General features: G+C 47.9%; 9 protein-coding genes across 9 annotated transcripts; 5 read left to right on the top strand and 4 right to left on the bottom strand.

The window, feature by feature from the left end:
• Positions 1–181: 181 nt before the first annotated feature.
• Positions 182–1168, top strand: PEX2_011430 (uncharacterized protein; the record flags this gene model as incomplete). Its single annotated transcript, XM_016738420.1, has 1 exon — positions 182–1168. One exon carries the CDS (start codon positions 182–184, stop codon positions 1166–1168), a length of 987 nt encoding a protein of 328 aa, XP_016603774.1.
• A 756-nt stretch (positions 1169–1924) lies between these two features.
• On the bottom strand, positions 1925–3060 carry PEX2_011420 (uncharacterized protein; the record flags this gene model as incomplete). The annotated part of the gene is made up of 3 exons (XM_016738419.1): positions 1925–2555; positions 2623–2718; positions 2780–3060. The coding sequence occupies 3 exons, from the start codon at positions 3058–3060 to the stop codon at positions 1925–1927; spliced, it is 1008 nt and encodes a 335-aa protein (XP_016603773.1).
• Positions 3061–3788: 728 nt separating this feature from the next.
• On the top strand, positions 3789–5546 carry PEX2_011410 (FAD-binding oxidoreductase; the record flags this gene model as incomplete). The annotated part of the gene is made up of 1 exon (XM_016738418.1): positions 3789–5546. The coding sequence occupies one exon, from the start codon at positions 3789–3791 to the stop codon at positions 5544–5546; it is 1758 nt and encodes a 585-aa protein (XP_016603772.1).
• Positions 5547–5832: 286 nt separating this feature from the next.
• PEX2_011400 (uncharacterized protein) lies at positions 5833–7564 on the bottom strand (the record flags this gene model as incomplete). The annotated part of the gene is made up of 2 exons (XM_016738417.1): positions 5833–7409; positions 7540–7564. 2 exons carry the CDS (start codon positions 7562–7564, stop codon positions 5833–5835), a joined length of 1602 nt encoding a protein of 533 aa, XP_016603771.1.
• Positions 7565–8279: 715 nt separating this feature from the next.
• PEX2_011390 (ADP-ribosylation factor family protein) lies at positions 8280–9095 on the top strand (the record flags this gene model as incomplete). Its single annotated transcript, XM_016738416.1, has 2 exons — positions 8280–8328; positions 8383–9095. The coding sequence occupies 2 exons, from the start codon at positions 8280–8282 to the stop codon at positions 9093–9095; spliced, it is 762 nt and encodes a 253-aa protein (XP_016603770.1).
• A 419-nt stretch (positions 9096–9514) lies between these two features.
• Positions 9515–11178, bottom strand: PEX2_011380 (phosphatidylinositol N-acetylglucosaminyltransferase subunit A/GPI3; the record flags this gene model as incomplete). Its single annotated transcript, XM_016738415.1, has 5 exons — positions 9515–10499; positions 10547–10935; positions 10988–11022; positions 11073–11104; positions 11162–11178. 5 exons carry the CDS (start codon positions 11176–11178, stop codon positions 9515–9517), a joined length of 1458 nt encoding a protein of 485 aa, XP_016603769.1.
• Positions 11179–11454: 276 nt separating this feature from the next.
• Positions 11455–13917, top strand: PEX2_011370 (putative ATP-dependent RNA helicase DBP6; the record flags this gene model as incomplete). The annotated part of the gene is made up of 1 exon (XM_016738414.1): positions 11455–13917. The coding sequence occupies one exon, from the start codon at positions 11455–11457 to the stop codon at positions 13915–13917; it is 2463 nt and encodes an 820-aa protein (XP_016603768.1).
• Positions 13918–14879: 962 nt separating this feature from the next.
• On the top strand, positions 14880–17258 carry xlnD (beta-xylosidase XylA; the record flags this gene model as incomplete). The annotated part of the gene is made up of 1 exon (XM_016738413.1): positions 14880–17258. One exon carries the CDS (start codon positions 14880–14882, stop codon positions 17256–17258), a length of 2379 nt encoding a protein of 792 aa, XP_016603767.1.
• Positions 17259–18505: 1247 nt separating this feature from the next.
• On the bottom strand, positions 18506–21134 carry PEX2_011350 (uncharacterized protein; the record flags this gene model as incomplete). Its single annotated transcript, XM_016738412.1, has 2 exons — positions 18506–20270; positions 20332–21134. The coding sequence occupies 2 exons, from the start codon at positions 21132–21134 to the stop codon at positions 18506–18508; spliced, it is 2568 nt and encodes an 855-aa protein (XP_016603766.1).
• Between the last annotated feature and the right edge of the window lie 1327 nt (positions 21135–22461).

Here is a 22461-nt window from a genome sequence, read left to right as displayed (position 1 = left end):
AAAGATAATTGAACATCGAGGCTCAGAACAATTAACTAGACCGGAGGGGTTGGGTTTGTTCACGAACTTACGGGCACAGATTGTATGTTTCCTACTAGTTTGACTGGCTAATTAACAATACCCTGACATTACTACTCAGAGCATCAGCCAAATATACCAAGAGAAATACAGCTCTCCAACTATGACCCAGCTCACAGAAGACGCAAAGCAATACCGGAACCCAGATGACCGAATGATCGACGATGTTAGCCGGGTGGTCATCCAATTGACCAATTTTTGCGCAGCCCTTAAAGATGGCAGTATCACCCAGCCCAGCGAGATTATCCGCCGTACTCTGAACCTTGACGCGGACCTCATGTCAATACTCCTTACTGCGCCTCCCTCGTGGGGATATGAGACAGTCAAGGTTCCGCTGGTAGACGGAGAGCCCATCACCCGCACCGTTTGGGGCGATAGTTACCATGTGTATCGCAATCTTTCTGTAAGCGGCGTTTGGAACAATGCTCGATCTGCACGCCTCTTAATGCATGAAATGCTTCTCGAAGCTGTGAAATCACTTGAAAACTCATCACCGAGGAGCAGCGGCCTCCATCAGCAGCAAATTATTGCAAGTCAAAGCCGACAGATTGCGCATCAGCTTGTGGATGATATTTGCGCCAGTGTGCCTTTCCATCTGGGCATGGGTATCGAGGATACCTATGATTGGAGGTCTTCCAGCCAAAATGCTGGGGGTGAATCCTATCCTGTCGAGTCAGGATTGGGAAATTTGGAGGGCTCATTTCCCGCCACACCTTTGCCATGGATGGAAATGCCTGCATTCTCATCCGCCGAGGGGAACCCACCTTCGAGAAAAGATGCAGCACACCTTGGGTCCTTCATCCCCAACACAAACGTGATGAATTCGGAACCCCCTTATGCTGCACCTCTACCTCCTAGTTTTGAGGTATCAGGGGCAGGAGGTGTCACTCTGGTGTGGCCTCTGTTAATTGCTGCGAATTCTGGATTTGCGTCTCCTGAGCTGCGGAAATGGATTATCGGTTGTCTTGAGAAAATTGGACATTCCATGGGAATCAATCAAGCTTTGGCTATGGCACAATTATTGCGAGATGGGATGGACTCTCGGGCCTGGATATCGCCAGACAGCTCTCCCATTCATCACACTATGTGAGATATGTATTACTTACGCTATTGAGGATGTTGCTTGTTTTCTTATATTGTTAATCTCCGTCTTTCTTCCAGCCTTAGGTCTATATCATGATAATCAAATGTATAATTACAAGCGTAATCGGCCGCGTCTACGGCTTTGTGATGTCTTTTCAGCTGGTCTTTTCAAGCTGGTTGTTCTAGAGGTCTTTTCAGGTGTATGGAAATACGGTAAAAAGAAGCATACTTTGTGCAAGGGACTTTTCTATGGGAAAGAGAAATGAAGACCTCATCGCAACTTTGGCAGATTTAGTTATAAGAATATAATCCAGGGACGTGGGAGGATTGTAGTAGCATATACATTGCCTACAATCTACAGTAGTCTATCAAGGTTAGTAGTTTAACTACAACAACACTAAATAATAAAACTCCGCTCTTGGATGATAAATATGGTCTTTAAATATAAGCTCAAACCTCAAACGAATATGAATTTACCTACGACCTGTTACCCAGAGTACCCAGGAGGGAATTGAATAGTGGGATGCGAAATGAGATTGGATATTTGAAGAAGCTAAGATTTTTAAAACCAAGGAAAATCAAATTTCAAGCTAGTACTTTTTGCAAGAAACACAAAATGAATATTTTGACCGGGCCATACTCAAAATTGACAGTAAAAACACGAGATATCTATAGTCCAACGCCTCAATTGACAAAATCCCCCTTTCCAACTCAGTCACATCATCAAACATAACAACATCCTTTGACCGTCTACCTTCCAGAATTACCGCCGCACATGCTGTTGATTATAGGCCTCTTGAGCCGCCGCCTGGGCATACATGACCTCATCATAAGGAGAACGATCAGCATGTCTATGACGACGGCCATTTTCAGCATTCTCAGTCGTCTGGTATGTCTCTTGTTGGCGGGAATCGGCCATGCCACCATTTGAGACCGACTTGGGCGTGATCAAACCCAAGATTGTGTACATCAAAACAACGACAAATTCTTCAAGGGTGGCCATTACTAGTTGAATCCTGGCGTCACCGTCAACCACCGAAAATTGATGATTGCTCCCAAAGTCACCGATTAGACTGTAGAGAATTCGAACCGCGATGAAAGGCAGTGCGAGGAGAACACAGAAGAAGATTCGGTTTTGACTTGATAGCATCAGGCCAATATCCCGTACTGTGATGGCCCACAATGTGCAGGCTGCAATATAGATTGCTAAGAAGAGGATGATTGCAACACGGGTCTTGGTCTTGCCACTAGCATGGTCCGAGATATTTGAGGAGGCTTGGTCGGTTCCACCGCTGATAGCGAGGATCAGGGCAATAAGCGCAGGGAGATGTAAGAGTTGAGCAACCTTACTGCGTCTTGACGTAGCTGTGGCCCTCTTCGAATAAATGTTCATTCTGCAAGAGACAGAATGGGTTAGTATAAGAACCGGATTTGTACTAGTTTAGCAGTAGGACGACTTACAATTTACCAGTAATACCAAAAGATGCGAATCCTTCCAACAAGGTATTACTCTTGGAATCTGGGCCTGATGGCACATGCTGCGAAGTCTCGTCAAACCTATTAGATGGTCAGTTTAATAAGCTCTCTTGATAGGATAGTGGCTGGAATTTGAACGGACACTCGTTTTAACAGACCCAATGTTGACAGAAGAAGAGGAGAAAGTCCAACAGACTGCAAGATCACTGCCCATTCTTTGTCATTTGCATTGTTTGGGTTCTTTGTGCTCAAGATCTCCATAACAGCTCCGCCAACTCGGATTCCTGAAAAAATGCACAAGTAAATCCAGCCCAATTGCTTGTGAAAGCCATGGCGGAGAACTACCCATATGGTGAGCAAAGCCGTTGGGATATAGATGATCAGCTCTGCGATGGCAACGTGTTCGGCGGTGACAACAGCCATGATTTGGGTGATATGTTAGGACTTGTCAAATAACCAAGAGTGTGATTTAGAGTTGGGAGAGTAAAGAAAGATGGTTCTTATTGTCAATTTACACACAACGAAAAGAGGCTTTATATAGCAAGTTGTGACTATCGTAACGCTCGGGACCAGTTTTTTCTTAAAAAAAAGCGGGGATTCTAGGCTGACAACTCAGCCCTGTTGAACTCCATTCCAAAATTGGAGCCAAGCTGCAATCTCGCCCCCAATACGAGAAAGAAGCAAATAAGCAAATCTAAGCTTCGGAGTCTCCCGGGGTTCTTATGCGGGACACCACCCGCCTTTCTAGATTGGGACTAGCGTGATATGTGGGTCATCGAAAGCCCTACCCTTTTCGGAAAGCCGTGAGTAGCCCTGGAGGTAAACTGGCGGCTGGTACGGACGCCACCACCAGCCATGACTCAAAGAAATTCCCTTCCTTGATACCATTGCCTTAATTTGGAAGGCTTTGAGTCTTATAGATTTAAACTCGTTAAAAAAGACTTCAGGATACGTCATTTGTTCAGGCTTGGACGCTTCGAGGATGCTGTGAGGCTGATTGACGAACTAGTATGGTGGAACTACGGAATAGATATTCAACAAAATGAGCTGCCTAGTCTGAGGAAATCACTTATAAGTGTACTAAGAGCCAGTAGTTGTAATTCATTGAATGTCTAGCAACAACCTCGGCTTCTTTGATTGAGCTCTTGAATATGTTATCTCTGATTTATTTCATTCCAATTTGCTTGGCCTTGGGCGCCTCAGCTACCATTGACCCAGGTTATGATTGTCGCCCAGGTCAGAAGTGCTGGCCATCATCGAAAGAATGGCAGAAATTCAATGCGACCATCGATGGCCATTTGTATGAGACTGTTCCAATCGCGGCCCCTTGTTATAAGAACTCTCTTCATTATGACGAAGCTGCGTGTCAGGAGGTTGAGAATTACTACGGTGATAGTATCCCGAGAGGAACACACTACGGACAGACATACTGGTTGAATTGGGAGACTTGTCGCGATACGGGATGCGCTCTACTGGAAACCGAACCATCAGAGCTGCTCTATAGCACATGCACGCTTGGGAGACTGTCATCATATTATGTGGATGTTCGAGATGCCTCTCACATCTCTGCCGCCCTAAGATTTGCACATGCCCACAACATTCGCATCAGTGTGAAGAACACTGGCCACGACTTTTTCGGACGATCATCCGTTCCCAACACGCTCGCCATTTGGACTCACAATCTTGATTCTGTTGCATTCAGCTCCAACTTCACTGCACACAACTGCCCCCTGGCTAACGGTCAGAATGTTGGAGAGCTGGGAGCTGGAGTCATCGCAACCGACGCATACCATTTCTTCAGCTCGAAGGGAATGGATATCACAGGAGGGTACGAACAATCGGTCGGACTGGCCGGTGGTTTTGCCCAAGGTGGTGGTGTTGGGTCTTTCACAACCACGTATGGTTTGATGGCCGACAACGCCGTTGAATTTGAGGTGGTGACCGCAGATGGAGAAGTTCGCATCATCAATCAATGCAACGAACCCGAGCTGTTCTGGGCCATGCGTGGCGGAGGAGGCGGTACTTTTGCTGTACTCACCAAGTACCGAGTACAAGTGTACCCTTCTCTGCCCATCCACACATACACCTTCACAGCCAATTTTACGGGTGATACAAGTGATATAACTCAAAACGTTGCTCTGCGCGAGATCCTGACGGCACATGCACAGCATCAGCCCGAGTGGTCAGCTCAACTTGTTACTGGCCAACTTGAGTACTTCCCAGAAAGAATAGCGCTCTCAATGGTATTGCCCTATGGCGATAATGGCTCAAAGTTGAGATCAGCCAGCGCCTCATTTGCCGAATTCTTGAGCAACAGAACAGATCTTTCTGTCTCTGCTAATGAATATACATCTTACCCTAACTATGCCAACTACCTCACTGTCACTGCCGCCAATGCCAAGGTCACCGAACCGTCGGGAATCTTCTCTATATTGGCATCACGCTTGATTCCCCGCACAGTCTTTGAAGCCCCTGAGACTATTGATGAGCTCGTGGAGGGTGTCATACAAGGCATTGCAACAGCTCGAAGCCACCTGAATCTCACTGGAACTCAAATCGTGTCAGAAACACCACTCTCAAATCTTGATCAGAACCAGACATCATCTGCGCATCCGGCTTGGCGTAGTGCGCTCTGGCATGTCATCCAGGTTGGAGAATGGGTAGAGCCATTGGAGGCTGATGACCAGGCAACTGTTGCGGAGGCCTTTTTGCAGCTCCTTGAACCTTTGAAGAGATTGAGCCCTGGTGGCGGTGCGTACTTCAATGAAGCCCATTACCTTGAGCCAGATTGGGAGCAAACGTATTTTGGGTTAAACTATCCAAGGCTTTTGGAGGCTAAGAATAAATATGACCCGACTCATATGTTTGATTGTTGGAAGTGTGTTGGGTGGAGAGGTGAACACGAGTAAGTTCTGAGGTTAGTCTGATCGAGAGAAGCGAGAGAGGCTAACGCGAACGGGGAAGCCCATTCTACTCCTGCTATTAACGGGTTAGGTGCATGTTTCATTTTGAATTGGAGGAAAAGTTGGAGGGTTGATTGTGAACTGCAGCTGAAGATCTTGGGGAGATGGAGCAAGCAAGCAAAGAAATCCCTTAAAATGAGATAGATGAAACAATATATTTGCCTTTCATGGCATTTCTAGAATTTTACATTTAGGATCGTGATATACATGCAACATATTCTCTTTGAAAAACTCATCGTGTAAGACCATTCCACATGCGGGAGAATGTTTTCCACCAACCACGTGCAGCAGACTGGTGTGTGACTGTTGACATTTTGCTGAAGGTATCTTCACGAGTCAGGTCTAATGCATCGCTATTTGGGTAGACAAGGTGACCATCCATGCCGTTCATCACGGAAAGCGAAGAACCATGTAATTTAGCAGATGATGTGAAACTACTACAGACACTGCGGCTGTCCCGCTCGCCATCGATCAAATGCCCAGCAGTGTAGACGCACCCGCCATATGAGAACCTGACCAGAGAATCTCCAGTCAGGCTACCGATGATGTAGACCCCCGGTGCGACCTCGAGGTCCTCGATTGCTTTCGCACGGAGGGTCTGGCCGGTGACTGCTGGATCATCTTCATTGCCCTGCCCCAACACTTCACAGCGGAGCTCGGGATTAAGATAATCTAGCTTGCCTCGCCGGCCGGCAGCATATACGAGGCCGCACACGGTTCGCGAGAAAACAGTTCCATCTTTGCGGCGCAATGTGATGGTCGCTAGATCGCCGTGGACTTCCACAGCTGTTGCTTCAACATTAGGAAAACCTTCATAGAGGTCTTCCCAATTCCGGCTTTCAAGGAATGGCGTTGAAGCAGCGCGGCGGTACTTTGGTCGCTGGTATGTACTAGCGGCTTCGGCTACGAGAGCAGCCCGTTTCATAAGACGGTAGACCCCGGCATATTCTGGATATGCTTGCTGATGGCAGGCGCGGAGAGGCGATGGGCGGTCATTTGGGGACCATTTGTATAAGTGCAAAATCTTTTGGTTAGGGGAGGCGGAGATGATGGCATCCGCAGCGGAGAAGCCAGATCCAACGACGAGTAGCGGGACATCAGTCGAGGGCTTGGTCTCAAGTAATGGACGTAACACCGGGTCTGGCGAAAGAATTTCAGAAAAGATTCCACTTGCAAGGACTAGGCGCTTGCAGTGGAGATCATGAGAACGAACATAAAATCCAGTAGCGGTGCGGGAGATACCCTTCAATTCTTCCCCGCACCGAAACGCATCATCGATATGCGCAGCCTCCGGATAAGCAGCAAAATAATCGGCGATCTCGCGCCGCGTGGGCCTCGTGTATGACGGTAAGTCCTTGCCCGTGGTCTTTTTGTGATGGTCGGCAAAGGAGTATCCGGGCAAGGAAAGCATTGCCGCATAACTCAATGTCTGGATATCCCAATTTGCACCCCATGGATCCTCAGTCCATTGGCCTCCCGGCTTCAAGGACTTTCCAAAAACAAGATGTGAGACAGCCTTCTCAGGCTGTGGGCGCCAATCAATATTTGAGATGCAGCCGGGCTCATCCACATCAACACTGGGCCGAACAAGGGTGTCTAGTAAGACGTTCACGGGAAGGGCCTGAGTCGAGTATGATAGGCGTGAAGCGTCAAAATGCGCCGTAAGAGCATTCACATCAGCATTCAAAATCTCTGGCGCAGCTTTCAACTTGGCGTCTAATAAATGATCGGGATGTGGGGGGTTAGACGAGTAGAAAGGTATATGTCCATGGAGGATGTATGAAAGGATCATGGCCGATGGCCCATTGCCTGGTAAAATCGGTTTAATCAGTTGCCATTTCATAAGGACGTTTTAACAGCGCGGGGTGGGATGTGGGGCTCGAACAGAGCAAAAATTCCGAATAGCGTCAACATTGGACATCGACCATGATAGACATACCGACGATAATAGTGTCAATCTCCATTGACAGCGATGTATATCAAATAAGTGATGGAACGTGTGGCATACTGGTATAGACATGCGACAGGGTAAGGAAAAAGAGGTAGATCATCCAATCAAATCAGGATTAGATCCCTGTCACACTGCCTTCTCATGAGAGGTCGACAGCAAGGCCATAGGGGAATGTGACCATTTGTATGCCAGGGTATTCAGGAAAGTGAACGCCCCCAGGCAAGATTGGGGGGGCACTTCGTATCGGCAGGTCGATCAATAATCAAAAGCTGACAAACCCTGGGAAAGTGGAGTGTCTGCAAGTGGGGGAGAAGAGGAGACTCGGGAAAGTTGACAATTTTCCATTTGCCGCTTGAAATAACCTGGGAAACCGAACCCGAGAGGAAGTATTTGCCGGGGAAGAGTGGCGTCCATCACTATAGCGTCACTATACCTCTGAAGTTATAAGATTGAACATATTTGAACGTTGAATGTGTTGAATGCAGACAAATTAGAATGTATGCACATGGAAATGTCCGATGTGACTAGTTCGGATTCGAACATCCCCGGACTACATTGAGCCCTAAGCCCTAACTTCCCGAAACGGGTGAGGCTGCAACGCGGCCCCGGGGAACATGAGCGCTTCAACGTTAGAGAACCGACTGCGATGTCATGATTGCTGTTTTTGATCCTGTTTTTCTATAACTACAATTGCGCTTGGCCTTGAGCTCCCCATAGGGAACGCGATCATGTATCACCTGGCCAAGTCGCTGTACTTAGCCGCTACGAGCAAAGAAGGTAACTGCTTTCCCCTATCGCATAACTTTCCACGCTGACTATCTTGAACTACAGAGTATTCTGTTATCCTGCTTGGGTTAGATAACGCCGGCAAAACAACACTTCTCTCCCAGATCAAGGCGCTGTACCAACCCCGCTCCGATGGCGCCCCGGCACCCAACCCCGGGAAAACCGTCCCCACCGTCGGGCAGAATGTCGCAACGATAGCCCTACCAGACATGAACTTGAAGATTTGGGATGTCGGAGGTCAGATATCGATGCGCGGCCTCTGGCAGAGCTACTACACTAGCTGTCACGCGATCATCTTTGTGGTCGACAGCGCCGATGTTGGTCAAGATCCGGATATCGCACGACTTGCTCGGCGCGCAAGCTCCGTGGTAGGTCCAGCGCGTAACGGCACACGAGGAAGCACAAGCGCAGAGGCCTTCTCGGAGCAAAACGTCGGAATCAACGCGGCCAGCAGTGAGTTCGGGCGATTAGACGAGTGCCGTCAAGTCCTCGAGTCGGTCTTACAAAGTGCCGACGTGGCTGGTGTTCCTATCCTGGTACTAGCAAATAAGCAAGACCGTGAGGACTGCGTGGAAGTGGTTCGCATCAAGGAAGGGCTTGTCCGGAAGGTGTTTGAAGGAGAAACAGGAGGCGGCGTCCGTGACAGCCGTGTGCTGCCGGTCAGCGCGCTGCTTGGATCTGGTGTACAGGCGGCTGTGGAGTGGGTACAAAGTCGTGTCAAGTGGAACAAAGAGGGCAGGCCTCCAGTGATGCGCTGATTCGAAGTTGGGGCTGCCGACAATTTTCGTACATGATGTCGAGCGCAGCATATGATGCATAATGGCGTTTGTTCTTGACAATTACATTTTCTGTTAATATACCAATGGAGTCTATTTGATATCAAGATTGGTTAAATATGGGTCAGCCATATCATCTAGGTGGGTGGGGTGAAACTATTGCAGAAATGATTCTAGGCATTTTATTCCGCCAGGTAGACATTATGTATGTGATATTATGGATGAGAATGGGTAAAAATGGGCCGTACAGCACGAAAGAACATAAAGGGAGGTGATTAAATATGAGCGGTGATTAAATATGAGCTGTCCAAGACAAGCAGGACAGGCGCAGAACTAAGAGTCGACCAGAAAGATATTGACAGACCGGTGTTTTTGAGCGCCGAGGATTATTTTCTTTCTCCTCAGCGAATACTTCTGTTGGACTCAGTCTTACTCGCTGGTGGCTTCTTTGGCCAGCTTCGTGCGATATCAATGTTGGCTCGTGGAAACCACATCTCCAGGAAGACATAGATCAAGAAGTCGATCACGACGCACAGGCAGAACAGCTTGCCAGCCCAGACACCACAGCCGTAGTAGCGTTTCAACCGGTCAATTAGCGCAAAGCTGCGGACGCGATCTCCACTCGCTTCCCAACCCTGGCCGGGATAGTAACCGTAGAATTCCTCTGGGCTAATATCGCCAATAATGCCCTCATACACGCGCTCGGTGCGCGCGGCCACGTCCCGCCATGAATACATCATCTTCACTTGATCGTGAAATCGGTCCGTTCGCACTTTGTTCGAGCGCAAAGCCACGATTGCTTTGCTGGTTGCGAGCACAATATCGTCCTCTTCAGGTTTGGCAAACGTTGTCATATGTTGGGGTAAAACTTCTGGAATGCCTCCAACGCGGGTACAAACCACGTAAAGACCACAACTAGCAGCTTCGACAATGACTGTCCCGAATGCCTCTGTCAGACTAGGATGGAGGTAAATGTCACCTCGTACCATCACATCTCGGACTTCCTCATGTCTGACCGAACCTAGAAGTTCGACTTTATCCTGAAGCACATTGCGTTCCAACATCTGCTCCAAGTCAATTGCTTTGGGCCCTGAACCTGCGATAATGAAGCGAGTGTTGGGATTGGAGGCAAGGATCCGCGGAATAGATGCGATGAGAAGATCGGTGCCCTTATTGTAAAAAAGCCGTGAGATGACCACGATTGTAATTGGATCGTCGGGTCCAATTGGTCTGGGAGACATTGGAGCATCGGCGGGCGAACTCAGGCCTTGATCAGACGCACGAGTAGTATGAGACAGAGGACAGAAATTCTCCGCTACCACGGCGTTTGGAATGACCGATACCATTAATGGATCCAACGAAGCCCGAAGCACCGTGTTTTCCTTACTGCAACTTGTTAGTTCAGTCGTGCAGTACGCCTGCAGGAGACTTACCAAGTATGGCTAACGCAAATTGCATGATCCACATCACTCAAAGTAAACTTGAGCAATTTGTTCGTGAGAATTGATGCTGCGTCTGCGAATCCGAAGAGTGAATGGTCCGTGAAGACGGTCCGCAATCCCATAGTACGCGCATGGAGAATAGCCTCTCCACAGAAGCTACTTAAACTAGCATGGCCATGAACTATGTCAATCTCCTCTCGGATGACGATATTGCGGAATATGGGAAAGAACGAGAAGACGGTAGGGAATGTCGTTTCGCGGTAGATGACGAAGAATGGAACGTGGTAAATCTTCAGTCCATTGGTGAGGTATCGGACTCCGGTACGTCCTTTGTATGCATGGGTAATAACAATGACTTTGTGTCCCCGGTCGATGAGTTTCTGAGAGGCAATTAGGAGGTGCGCAGGCAGAGCGACAAGGTAGCGTGCTTACAGACGACAATTGGTATATGTGACTCTCAATTCCACCTAGAAAAGTAAGTAATTGTGTAAACTGCAGGGAAAAGATCGAGACATACCAGACTGGGGAAAAAAGAAGTCACTGACCATTCTATAACCAGAGCGATGTTAGCAAGTAATCGCGACAGTAGATAGAACAAATACTGACGCGATGTTATACGGCATCGTGGCTGTGGTTCTCGGGGCAAGAACTCCGAGGTATCAAATTTGCTCTTCGTGTCAAATTCCTTTCCATGGCTAACAGATCTGCTGTTGAAAACACCAGTCCATTCAAGCCAATAAACACAGGAGACCTGAAGATATCTGGAAGCTGTCCCGATAAGAAGGGCGGTAGTGGGGGCGGTGACACTATTAAGTCTTCTGCCGGCATAAAAGATTCAGAGAAAAGGAATTTGATCCCCACGAGGCATCCAACCCCAAACCCGACATTGGTGGAATCACATGAGAATGGGCGGCAAAAATTCAGGACTAGAGTCCTCTAAGAAGGTCGATGTGACTCCCAAATCCACTCAGTCTCACAAGCGCAAGAGAGATCTTCATGGCTCTCAGCCCGCGGCGACTCCCACGCCAACCAAGAAGCACAAGAAACGCGAAAGCTTGCCGATCACAGAGGTCACAGATGATGGCAGCATCAAAAAGCGCAAGCATCTCAAGGATGCACTTCAAGGATCGAATTCCCTGGAAACGCCCCGGAAAGAAAGTACTCTCTCGTCAGACCGCAGAAAAGCGACTGTTGCAGACTCGCGCAACAGTGTTAGCGAAACGGCAGGGAAATCGAAGAAGAGCAAGCGAAAGAGCTCTGGAACGGACGACACATTGGATGATGCGACTGCACCTGTGATTACAGGAAATGACGATGAAGAAGTTGAGGCGCCGGAAGTCGAACAACGCAAACCGAAGAACAAGTATTCGGGGATTATGTCAAAGTTCGAGCGCACCAAAACTGTCTCCAGTGCTAAAGCCAAAAAGGTTGAACCCGAAGCCGTTGAAGATGAGACACCTACTGTCGAAGCTGTCTACGCACAGGGTCTAGAACGACTACCTCAGCCTGAAAACCCGCCCGAGCCAGAGCAAATCCCAACATATTCATCTCTGCCCGCCTGGTTGGCCAATCCGTTACGCAAATCAGCTCAGGACACAAGCAAATTTTCCGAACTCGGAATCAAGCCAGACCTTCTCAAAATCCTCGAACAGCAGAACTACAAAGAAGCTTTTGCTGTGCAATCTACTGTCATTCCGCTCCTTCTACAAGGAGAGCAAAACCACCCGGGAGATCTCTGTATCTCTGCGGCAACTGGATCCGGAAAAACACTTTCCTATGTTCTCCCCCTTGTTACCGCTCTACCACCGAGACCTGCCTCTAGACTTCGAGGATTGATTGTAGTTCCCACACGAGAGCTGGTGAAACAAGCTCGCGAATCGTGTGAACTATGTGCTTCTGGATCCAGACTTCATATCGGAAGCGCAGTTGGAAATGTGGCCATCAAAGACGAGCAGAAACTCTTGATGCGCGTGGACCAGGTTTACAACCCGGCTATTCAACAGAAACAGCGTGATGGATTGAATGGAAACGACTGGATGAACTTGAGTCTGGAAGATTGCGTCAGTGAGGCAGTTGGTTCTAACGGGTGTCTTCCGGGTCACATCCAGCGATCTGAACCGAATGTCGACATCCTGATCTGTACTCCTGGTCGTCTGGTTGACCACATTCGCTACACTAAGGGATTCACCCTCAAGCATCTCGAATGGCTGGTGATAGATGAAGCAGATCGTCTCTTGAACGAAAGCTTCCAAGAGTGGGTTGATGTAGTCATGAACTCGCTGAACAGTCGAGAGGCCCCCGAGACCTTTGGGCCTGGTGGAAAGCTTTTGTCTGAACTGGGACTTCCTATTGACGCCAAGCCTCCTCGCAAGGTGATTCTGAGTGCAACAATGACACGCGACATTTCCAAACTCAACTCGCTGCGCCTCGCTAACCCCAAGATGGTTATCATCGGGTCTGAGAATACTGCCAACGAAGAAGACCCATCTGCTATTCATCCAGATGCTCACTTTGCCCTACCCCCAACTCTATCTGAGCACGTTATTCAAGTTGGCGACGGATCTCTCAAGCCGCTTTATCTGCTGCGTCTTCTTCTTTCTCACATTGAGATCAGTGGAGACCGCGCTCCAGGCGTATCTGATTCATCCGACTCTGACAGTTCTAGTTCAGATGATGACACTAGCAGCGACGATGATACTAGCTCTGATGAATCATCCGATGACGACACTTCATCTTCTGGGTCAGACTCAGAGTCAGATTCGGAATCGGAATCGGACTCGGACTCGGACTCGGATTCTGATTCTTCTGAAGACTCATCTGACTCGGAGTCCGATGCCATGGAACTCGTTCCCTCGCCATCGCGTAAGACTGTTTTGATTTTCACCAAATCATCCGAGTCTGCCTCCCGACTTGCACGTCTCATTTCGCTTCTGCATCCCGCGTTAGCCAAGCGCGTGGGAACTATCATTAAATCTAACAAATCCTCTGCATCTCGCAAGACTTTGACGGCTTACCGACAAGGCCGCATCTCAGTGATCGTGGCTACTGATCGTGCTTCTCGTGGTCTTGACCTGGAATCTTTGACTCACGTCATCAACTACGACATCCCGACCAGCATCACCACCTACGTCCACCGAGTTGGACGTACCGCTCGCGCTGGCCGCTCAGGCTCTGCGTGGTCCCTGGTTGCACACCGCGAGGGCCGCTGGTTTGCCAACGAAATCGCAGCCGGTGTCGATGGCCGGATCACACGTACCTCGAACATCGATCGTATCCAGATCAAGGCAGACGCACTAGACTCACTCAAGCCCAAATACGCCAAGGCTTTGGACAAGCTTGAGCAAGAGGTTAAGCGTGGCTAGTCTGGTCTAATATGTGTTTGCGATTTATTGTATTTTATGAGTGGTTATGTGTTGGTCTGCATTCATAGCGTATTCTTGTATCATAATCTGTTCACAAGTCTTGCAGTCTCATGATTTATGCAGTTCCCTCCTTGTCTTGCATGTAAATTAACGTGCCATATCTATGACGCGGTGGTTATGAGCATAGTCAATATCCCGTATCTCATTGAAACTATTGACTTCTAGGTATATATATCATTTATTTCACCAGGCTCTATTGGTTCCTATCAACCTCGAACAAGTCAATAAGGACATTGTGTACTTGGACATCTCTAATTAACCATAGGGCAGTTCCTTTCCCCAAAGGCCATAGACATCGGCACATCGGCAGATACATTTTGCCTATTACCCGGTCCTGCGGGGTTCGGGCTTCTTGTGAGAACGGCAATATGCAGAGATGCGTTAGAAATATGTGAGGGGATCATTTCAGGCTAAACTCGCCCCGTAAATCCAATCATTCCTTCAGCGGATGGCTTATGGCTTGAATAGCTTGTCCTGGAGGTTAATTATGACTTCAGCTCTTGGCCCTTTTTAGATAGCACTACGTTATGTGAACGAAGAGATGAATACTCCAGGTGAAGGTGTTCAAATGTTTGGCTAAAATCAAGTTCAAGGAGAGCAAAACCGACTGATCTCTACCCTGGTATCGAGGTACCCATGCACCTCCCCCCCCCCTTTTCCTTGATACCCTTGCCACCCTTGACAGCCAACGGAGGCCCTGATCGACAAGAATCGGCAAACAAGGAAGTGTTTCAGGCTAAATTGTTTACTTCAAACGTGCAATCGCGGGGGGATCGACTGTAAAACTTCCAAAATGGGTCCAATTGTGTGGGGGGATCTCTTCATACCCCGGACTATAAGTTGATTCCCGTGTCATGAGCAAAGATGGGTTAGTATGAATTTTCAAAGACAGCCTTTCTGCGATGCCTGTCATTTCGCTACTCGCCTTGCTGGCGGCCTTCGCGCCAACCGCGTTGTCCCAGGACAACAACAGTTATGTAGATTACAATACCGAGCCACAACCGAATCTTTACCCCGAAACGATGGCAAAAGTCGAATTCTCTTTCCCAGACTGCTCCAATGGTCCACTGAGCAAGACGATTGTTTGTGACGCCACCGCAAAGCCGCACGACAGAGCTGCTGCCCTCATTTCCATGTTTACCTTTGAAGAGCTTGTGAACAGTACTGGAAATGTCATTCCCGCAGTTCCTCGACTGGGCCTTCCACCTTACCAGGTTTGGAGTGAAGCGCTTCATGGTTTAGATCGAGCAAATCTCACCGAATCCGGGGATTACAGCTGGGCTACCTCGTTCCCATCCCCTATCCTCACCATGGCTGCTTTGAATCGCACCTTGATCAACCAAATCGGTGAAATAATATCAACTCAAGGCAGAGCATTCAACAATGGAGGCCGATATGGGCTCGATGTTTATGCACCCAACATCAATTCCTTCCGCCACCCAGTGTGGGGCCGTGGACAGGAAACTCCAGGCGAAGATGTCCAACTCTGCTCAGTTTACGGACTTGAGTACATAACAGGCATTCAGGGTGGCTTGGACCCCAAGAATCTGAAGTTAGCTGCGACAGCAAAGCATTATGCTGGCTATGACCTTGAGAATTGGGGCAACCATTCAAGACTAGGAAATGATATGAACATCAGCTCATTCGACCTCGCTAGCTATTACACCCCTCAGTTCGTCACAGCAGTGAGAGATGCAAGAGTTCACAGCGTGATGTCATCGTATAACGCAGTCAATGGCGTTCCCTCATCGGCCAATTCCTTCTTGCTCCAAACTCTGCTTCGTGACACCTGGAACTTTGTCGAGGATGGCTATGTTTCTTCTGACTGCGATGCTATCTACAATGTCTTCAACCCCCACGGCTATGCCTCCAGTGCCTCACTCGCTGCGGCGAAAAGTATACAGGCAGGGACAGATATTGATTGTGGGGCGACATATCAGCTCTATTTGAATCAGTCGTTCTCCCAGGGCGAGATCTCCCGCAGTGAAATTGAACGTGCTGTCACTCGTTTCTATTCTAATCTCGTCAGTTTGGGCTACTTTGATGGTAACAACAGCAAATACCGAGATCTGGATTGGTCTGACGTTGTTGCCACTGATGCATGGAACATTTCATATGAGGCTGCCGTGGAAGGAATTGTCCTTCTCAAGAACGATGATACTCTACCGCTGTCCAAGAATACCAGTAGTGTTGCATTAATTGGACCATGGGCAAATGTGACAACTGCATTGCAGGGAAACTACTATGGCGCAGCCCCCTATCTCACCGGCCCGCTCGCTGCCCTGCAATTCTCCAACCTTGAGGTCAACTATGCTTTTGGCACCAATATCTCCTCAAAGTCCACTTCTGGGTTTGAAGCTGCTCTGTCGGCCGCGAGGAAGTCTGATGTGATCATCTTCGCCGGTGGAATTGACAACACTGTCGAGGCAGAGGGAGTGGATCGCGAAAGCATCACCTGGCCTGGTAATCAGCTCCAGCTGATTGAGAAGTTGAGTAAGCTGGACAAGCCGTTGGTTGTTCTACAGATGGGTGGTGGCCAAGTGGACTCTTCATCGCTTAAAGCCAACAAGAACGTCAACTCTCTGGTTTGGGGTGGCTACCCGGGACAATCTGGGGGTCTTGCCATTCTGGACATTCTTACTGGGAAGCGTGCACCCGCTGGTCGTTTGACAGTCACCCAATACCCTGCCGAGTATGCTCTTCAATTCCCTGCTACCGACATGAGCTTGCGCCCGAAGGGCAGCAACCCTGGTCAAACCTACATGTGGTACACAGGCAAGCCAGTTTACGAATTTGGCCATGGGCTGTTCTATACAAAATTCAAGCCATCACTCGCCCACTCCCACGAAGCCAACAATGGGGCTTCCTTCGACATTGCGAAGCTTCTCTCGCGCTCAAACTCCGGATACAACGTGGTTGAACAAGTTCCATTCATGAACTACACCATTGAAGTTGAGAACGCCGGTGATATAACGTCTGACTACACCGCCATAGCCTTCGCCAACACAAAAGCCGGACCGAGCCCGCATCCTAACAAGTGGCTGGTTGGCTTTAATCGTCTCGGTGGAATTGAGCCCCATGCGACTCAGACCATGACAATTCCAATCTCACTAGATAACGTGGCTCGCACTGATGAGAATGGCAACCGCATTGTGTATCCCGGCAAGTATGAACTTGCATTGAACAACGAACGTTCAGCTGTAATTTCATTTACTTTGACCGGTGACGCAACCACTATTGCTACTTGGCCAAAGGAGGAACAACTTGTTCTTCCTTCGTAAGAAGCATCTTTTATCAGTGTATGTTTTAGTTTAATATGATATCGAGCTAAATACATGTTAATATTTTGGTGAATAGTGGCAGCAATCAGAAGTAGCCCAGTTAAACCATCATATAAATAGCTCCTACAACAGGAGAAACAAAAGCAAAGGTCAAGATAGCTCCATCCACCCTATCGGCATTACGGATAGATCAGATCAGAGATATATGAACTCCATAATCTGTCCCCCGGGTGGATGATAGCCTATAGGCAATCTCGCGCACGGACGTTGCGGATCTCCACAAAGATGGAATCCAGCCGATTGGCCGTTCATTCAGCCCTACTTAGGCAGAGGTTTTTGAAGAGTTTCCCCCCGAAGCTGCGAAACTAGCTCTATATACATAGAACCCAGGCAAAACAACCATTGACTTGAATTGTTCTTCGCTGCTCCTCTCGATCAATAAGCAAGTTCCCTCAAAGCGAGACTTTCTCCTTGGCTGATTCCTGTTTGATTCAAGTAGGCTTTCTCAAGATCAAGTATCATCCCAAGCACCTGTTCACAACTTGCTAGACTAATAGAACAGAATCTAGTTTAGTATACAACAAGACACATCAACTTCAGCCGCAATTGCCAACCCACTGGAGACCTAGTCTTCTTGGGTTTATCCAATTCAATGAACAAGCGTTCGTTCTTATAAAATGATGTCATGGTGAATGCTTGATTCACGCCCGTAGAGAGGTTCCATAATACGTTGTTTCATTCTAACTTACATACCCAAAGATACTTGGAAGTAAATAGATAAAATAAGCATAAGGCCTGAACGGGACACATCTTTCAGTATGTCACCTCGCCTATACGGAAACAGCTCGATTTTGCCTAAAAAGAACACTATAGTGGCTTTTTCGTCACCTGAATTTATATAGTATTGCGATCCGATTAGAGCTTAGGGTCGACCTGCCCTAGTTCTGCTCCACTTGTAGCGGGCATAAAACGGATACTGGGAGTATAAATACGAACTATTTGCTGTATCTAAGATAAAGTTTGGATTTTCGACAAGTCATATTGAGGAGATCGCAGAATGGCTGGCGCTCGACTGAACACTTTTTTATATATATTAATATACACTTTGCTCCGTTGTCATCTCAGAAGAGGACAGTCGCAGCAGTGGGAATTACCGAGCGAAAAAAGTCAACAGACAGCATGTACGATACATTCTGCTGCATCTTAAATGAAACCATGATATATTCCACAATTTCAAAGTTCAAAGTTCAAGCCTTTGACGGCTGCCCGTGTCTTTTGAGAAGCTCAGCAACCTCATGATGACCTCCTATCCTTGCTGCTCGTAGTGGTGTTTTGTAAACACCAGCACGGATGGTGCTGTCAGCACCCCTATCGAGCAGCGTTCGGACAATCTGAATATCTCCACGGAAAGCAGCTGCGTGCAATGCGCATCCTTGAAGTCTACTACGGGCATGAATGTCAGCACCGTTTTCGAGTAACACATGTACTATATGGCCTTTCCCCCTTTTTGCAGCAGCAACTAATGCTGGACCCAGGTAACTGTCCGCATTGATGTTGGCACCGCTTTCGAGTAGCATGTGCACTATTTGCTGATTTCCGTTCATCGAAGCTGCTACCAGTGGGCTGCTGTATTCTCCGTTTTCTGTATTCGGGTTGGCACCATTCTCCAGAAGTATTCGAACTATTCGCTCATGCCCGTTGCCACAAGCCGCCAAGAGAGCAGCCCCTTCTCGTTGGTTGATATCCGCGTGATGATTCAGCAAGATTTTAACGATATCTTCTTGGCCCTGTAATGCTGCTGATGTCAGAGCGGTTTCAATCTCGGTTCCTTGAGAATTGGGATTGGCGCCCTTCTCAAGTAAGAGAGTCACCAGTCCCCAGTGACCCGCTACAGCAGCAGCTTCCAAAGGACTGCCGAGGAGCTCACTCTCAGCATTGATATTTGCGCCACTGCTGAGCAGAATCCTCACAGTGCTCAGTTGGCCTCTGTCGCACGCTGCAATCAGAGCACTTCCATTCCATCCACACGGGGTATCAACGTCAACTCCCCATCCAAGAAGAAGTCTGACAATATCGTCATATCCGTGATCTGCAGCACATGACAGCGGGCTGTAGTCATGGCTATTCCCGGTTGGATTAGCTCCATGTGCAAGAAGTAATTGAATGATATTCACATGACCTCCTGAAATTGCCCATTTCAATGGTGTCCAGCCACCATTATAACAGCTGTCCACCGTGTATTGATCTTCAAGAAAGTAGGATACTGCTTCCTCAACTCCACGGTATGCAGCGAGATGCAGCCCCGTCTTTTGCCTTGGAAAATTCTGGCTCCAATCATTTGGGATTGAGTGCCTACTGACATGGATTGCTTGTTCTGAGGCATCGAGTTTTGCCTGATCTTTCAAGAAATGCATCACATCAGAACGCGTAGTTCCGGCAGCTTTTAAATGGTGGCTCCAATGGCGTACCACATAAGTGTAGAATGGATAGGATTGTAAACGCTCTTCGAACGCTTCGTCGCTTTCACAGATCCCAGATCCAAATGTGTCAAAGGAAATGTAAGTGAGGCACAACGTGCTGATTTCATTTTCGGCGCTGGGAAAGAGTGAATCTTTCTTCCGCTCTAGGTATTCTTGCGTCGTATAATGAACCAGTCGAATTATGCCGCTTTCGTTTTCAACGGTAACAAGACCAGCGCACACAGCAAGGATGTCTTCGACCTCCGGCAAGTTCTCCTCATCAAGGCTAGATTCGCCTTCCTCTATTGCAAGTGCATGCTGGAGCTCCAACGAAGTGAGTGGTCTTCTTGCGCATGCAAGCCAGGACAGAGTTTGCATCGCTAAGTCAGTTTGCTCTCCTAACTGCCCCCGAATGCGGCCCATCGCGGTGTCATAAGCCTTGTCGTATGCATAGTCACTAAACCCCTTCGAGAGCTCTTTCAGAGCTGTTCGAGTAGATTTAGCTGACCTTCTGCCGATCAATGACTCGAAGTAAAGCTGTGCAAGGAGAAACCTGAGGATAAGTGAGCAATCTAATTCTTCGATGAAGAATAATTTCCATAAAGGAGACTCACATTCCCTGTACATGGCGTGAGATTACAGTCACAATCTCTTCCTGCAATGCAGTATTTCGGTTCACAAATCCCGGGAGCCGAAACATGTTACCATCAAGATATCGTCTAACGTCGTCCTCGTGAGCCTGGATCTCCAAAAAGGCACCCCCTTTGAACAAATTATCTATCTCCGTAGGCCTCGACGTAGCGAAGACTTTTGCTCCAGCCCTGGCACGAATTTTGTTGAGCTCGTCCAAAACTCTCGTACGGGAAGTGGTTTCACACTCATCGAGGGCATCGATGATGATAAAAACATCAGAGTACATGGAGATAACGGAATACAGGGCTTTCGATATTTCATCGAATCGTGGACGCGTCGATGCAGTTTTATGGCGCTTGTAGAGGTCCCTTACTGCATCCGGAACAGATGTTCTCTTCTTGCATAATTGCGTCAACAGGCTTGAAAGCAAGTCTTGAGCTCTCTGTTCATCTTGTCGATTGAAGTTGCAATAAATGTAGGCTATGCCAACATCTGGGTTATCATCAAAGCGCGTAATCAAATCATCGACAAGGATTGCAGAACAGATGGTCTTTCCCGCACCCGGCATTCCTGCACAAAACAAGGTGGCTCGGCCTGTTCGAAGCCAATGTTCATATTCTTCCGAAGCGAGAAGCCATTGCCCAGTTCCTGCTTGTCGTCGACCGAGTAGATCGCTCTGCTGCAACGTGTAATCAACGGCAGACAGCCAGTCGAGAATACAAGACTGTTCATTGCTCTCTTGTCGGTGGTTGAGTTGTTCCAGTGTTTGTTTTATCCCAGCCATCGTTTGACTATGGGCGTCAGATCCTGCCATGCTCAGGTGTGCCAGGTGTGGTAGAAGAGGGGAAGTATATAATACCTTGATATAGCACTCAAAAACGACTGGAGTAATGTCACATTAGATATTAAGCGACCTCGAAGCTCGGCTATGTCTTCAGGCTCCCAGGAAATCCGCTTCCAAATACTTCTAGCTTTTTTGTGAATCGATGTGCCACCATATTCGATGATTTTATATTTTTCCATGGTATCTTGAAGCTCATTCAGCAGGATCATACAGCTTTGACTGATTTCCCCTAGTTGCTCTTGTTGGCGATCACTGATATCGTGACCCAGTAGTTGAAAATCGACGTCTTGGACGATAATTGCCAGCCCCCTGACCCTGTAAGACCGAAAATATCAGTTTCTGACCAATGGCCTATGTATACAATATGGACGTACTCTCTGGATATACTGTTGAACTGGCTTGGAGCGCCAACAAAGTCTCTTCGGAGCTTATTAGCCAAAGTAAGAACGGAAATGAAGTCTCCGAAGCTCAGTCCGAAACTCATCGTGGATGTTATTCGATTTCCAATGTGAGATTTCCCAGGGGGAATATGTGAGCAATTATTGGGGTTTAAATGTTAAATGTTAAGATTTCCTATTTCTTCTACAGCGAACCCCAAGTTCTGGGACACTTCGTACTTTTTTTTCTACTACAGCTGTCTAGCGTTCGAATCTTTGGATTGATTGGCTATTAGACATCCTCTACGACACGCTTCTTGCATTAGCGTGTGTGGTGAGAATCAGAGGGCCAAATCCTGCAGCATACCGTCAGGTTTCAGGTAAAATTACAAGAAACAGTGCAAACAGCCCCAATTTAATTGGGGCTATGCAAGCCATCATGAAATATCTGTATCTTTGAATCATACCTATGTATTTATTGCACACTTTATCCCTTCCGGGTTTGCACATTAGAATCCCTGTCTAATTCCTGACAATCGCTTAGACATTCGGTTCTAGTTCCTCGCCGAAATATTTCCAAGATAAAATTTGGCATGCAGTAGCGGTCTGATCTGAGCTTTCTTGGTTCAAGCACAGAACCCACAGCATTGAACAGCCTAAGCGCGAGAAGGGCAGATTGAAAGAGATCTTGCCCCTATACCTAACTATACAAGTGATGGTAGTCAAAAGCCTTCGCCTAGGTACGAATCAAAGGATATACAGCGAAATTTGGACATGTTTGCTGGCATTAATATAAAAAAAACCCGCCCTTGTAATGACAGCAAGAAGAAAAGTAACTAGTTAACTAACGTATTTCACCCCATTGCTGGACACACCCCATAGCTGGACAC

Source organism: Penicillium expansum (genome assembly GCF_000769745.1).
Source record: "Penicillium expansum strain MD-8 chromosome Unknown contig38, whole genome shotgun sequence".
NCBI lineage: Eukaryota > Fungi > Ascomycota > Eurotiomycetes > Eurotiales > Aspergillaceae > Penicillium > Penicillium expansum.
This window is presented reverse-complemented; position numbering and strand designations above follow the sequence as displayed.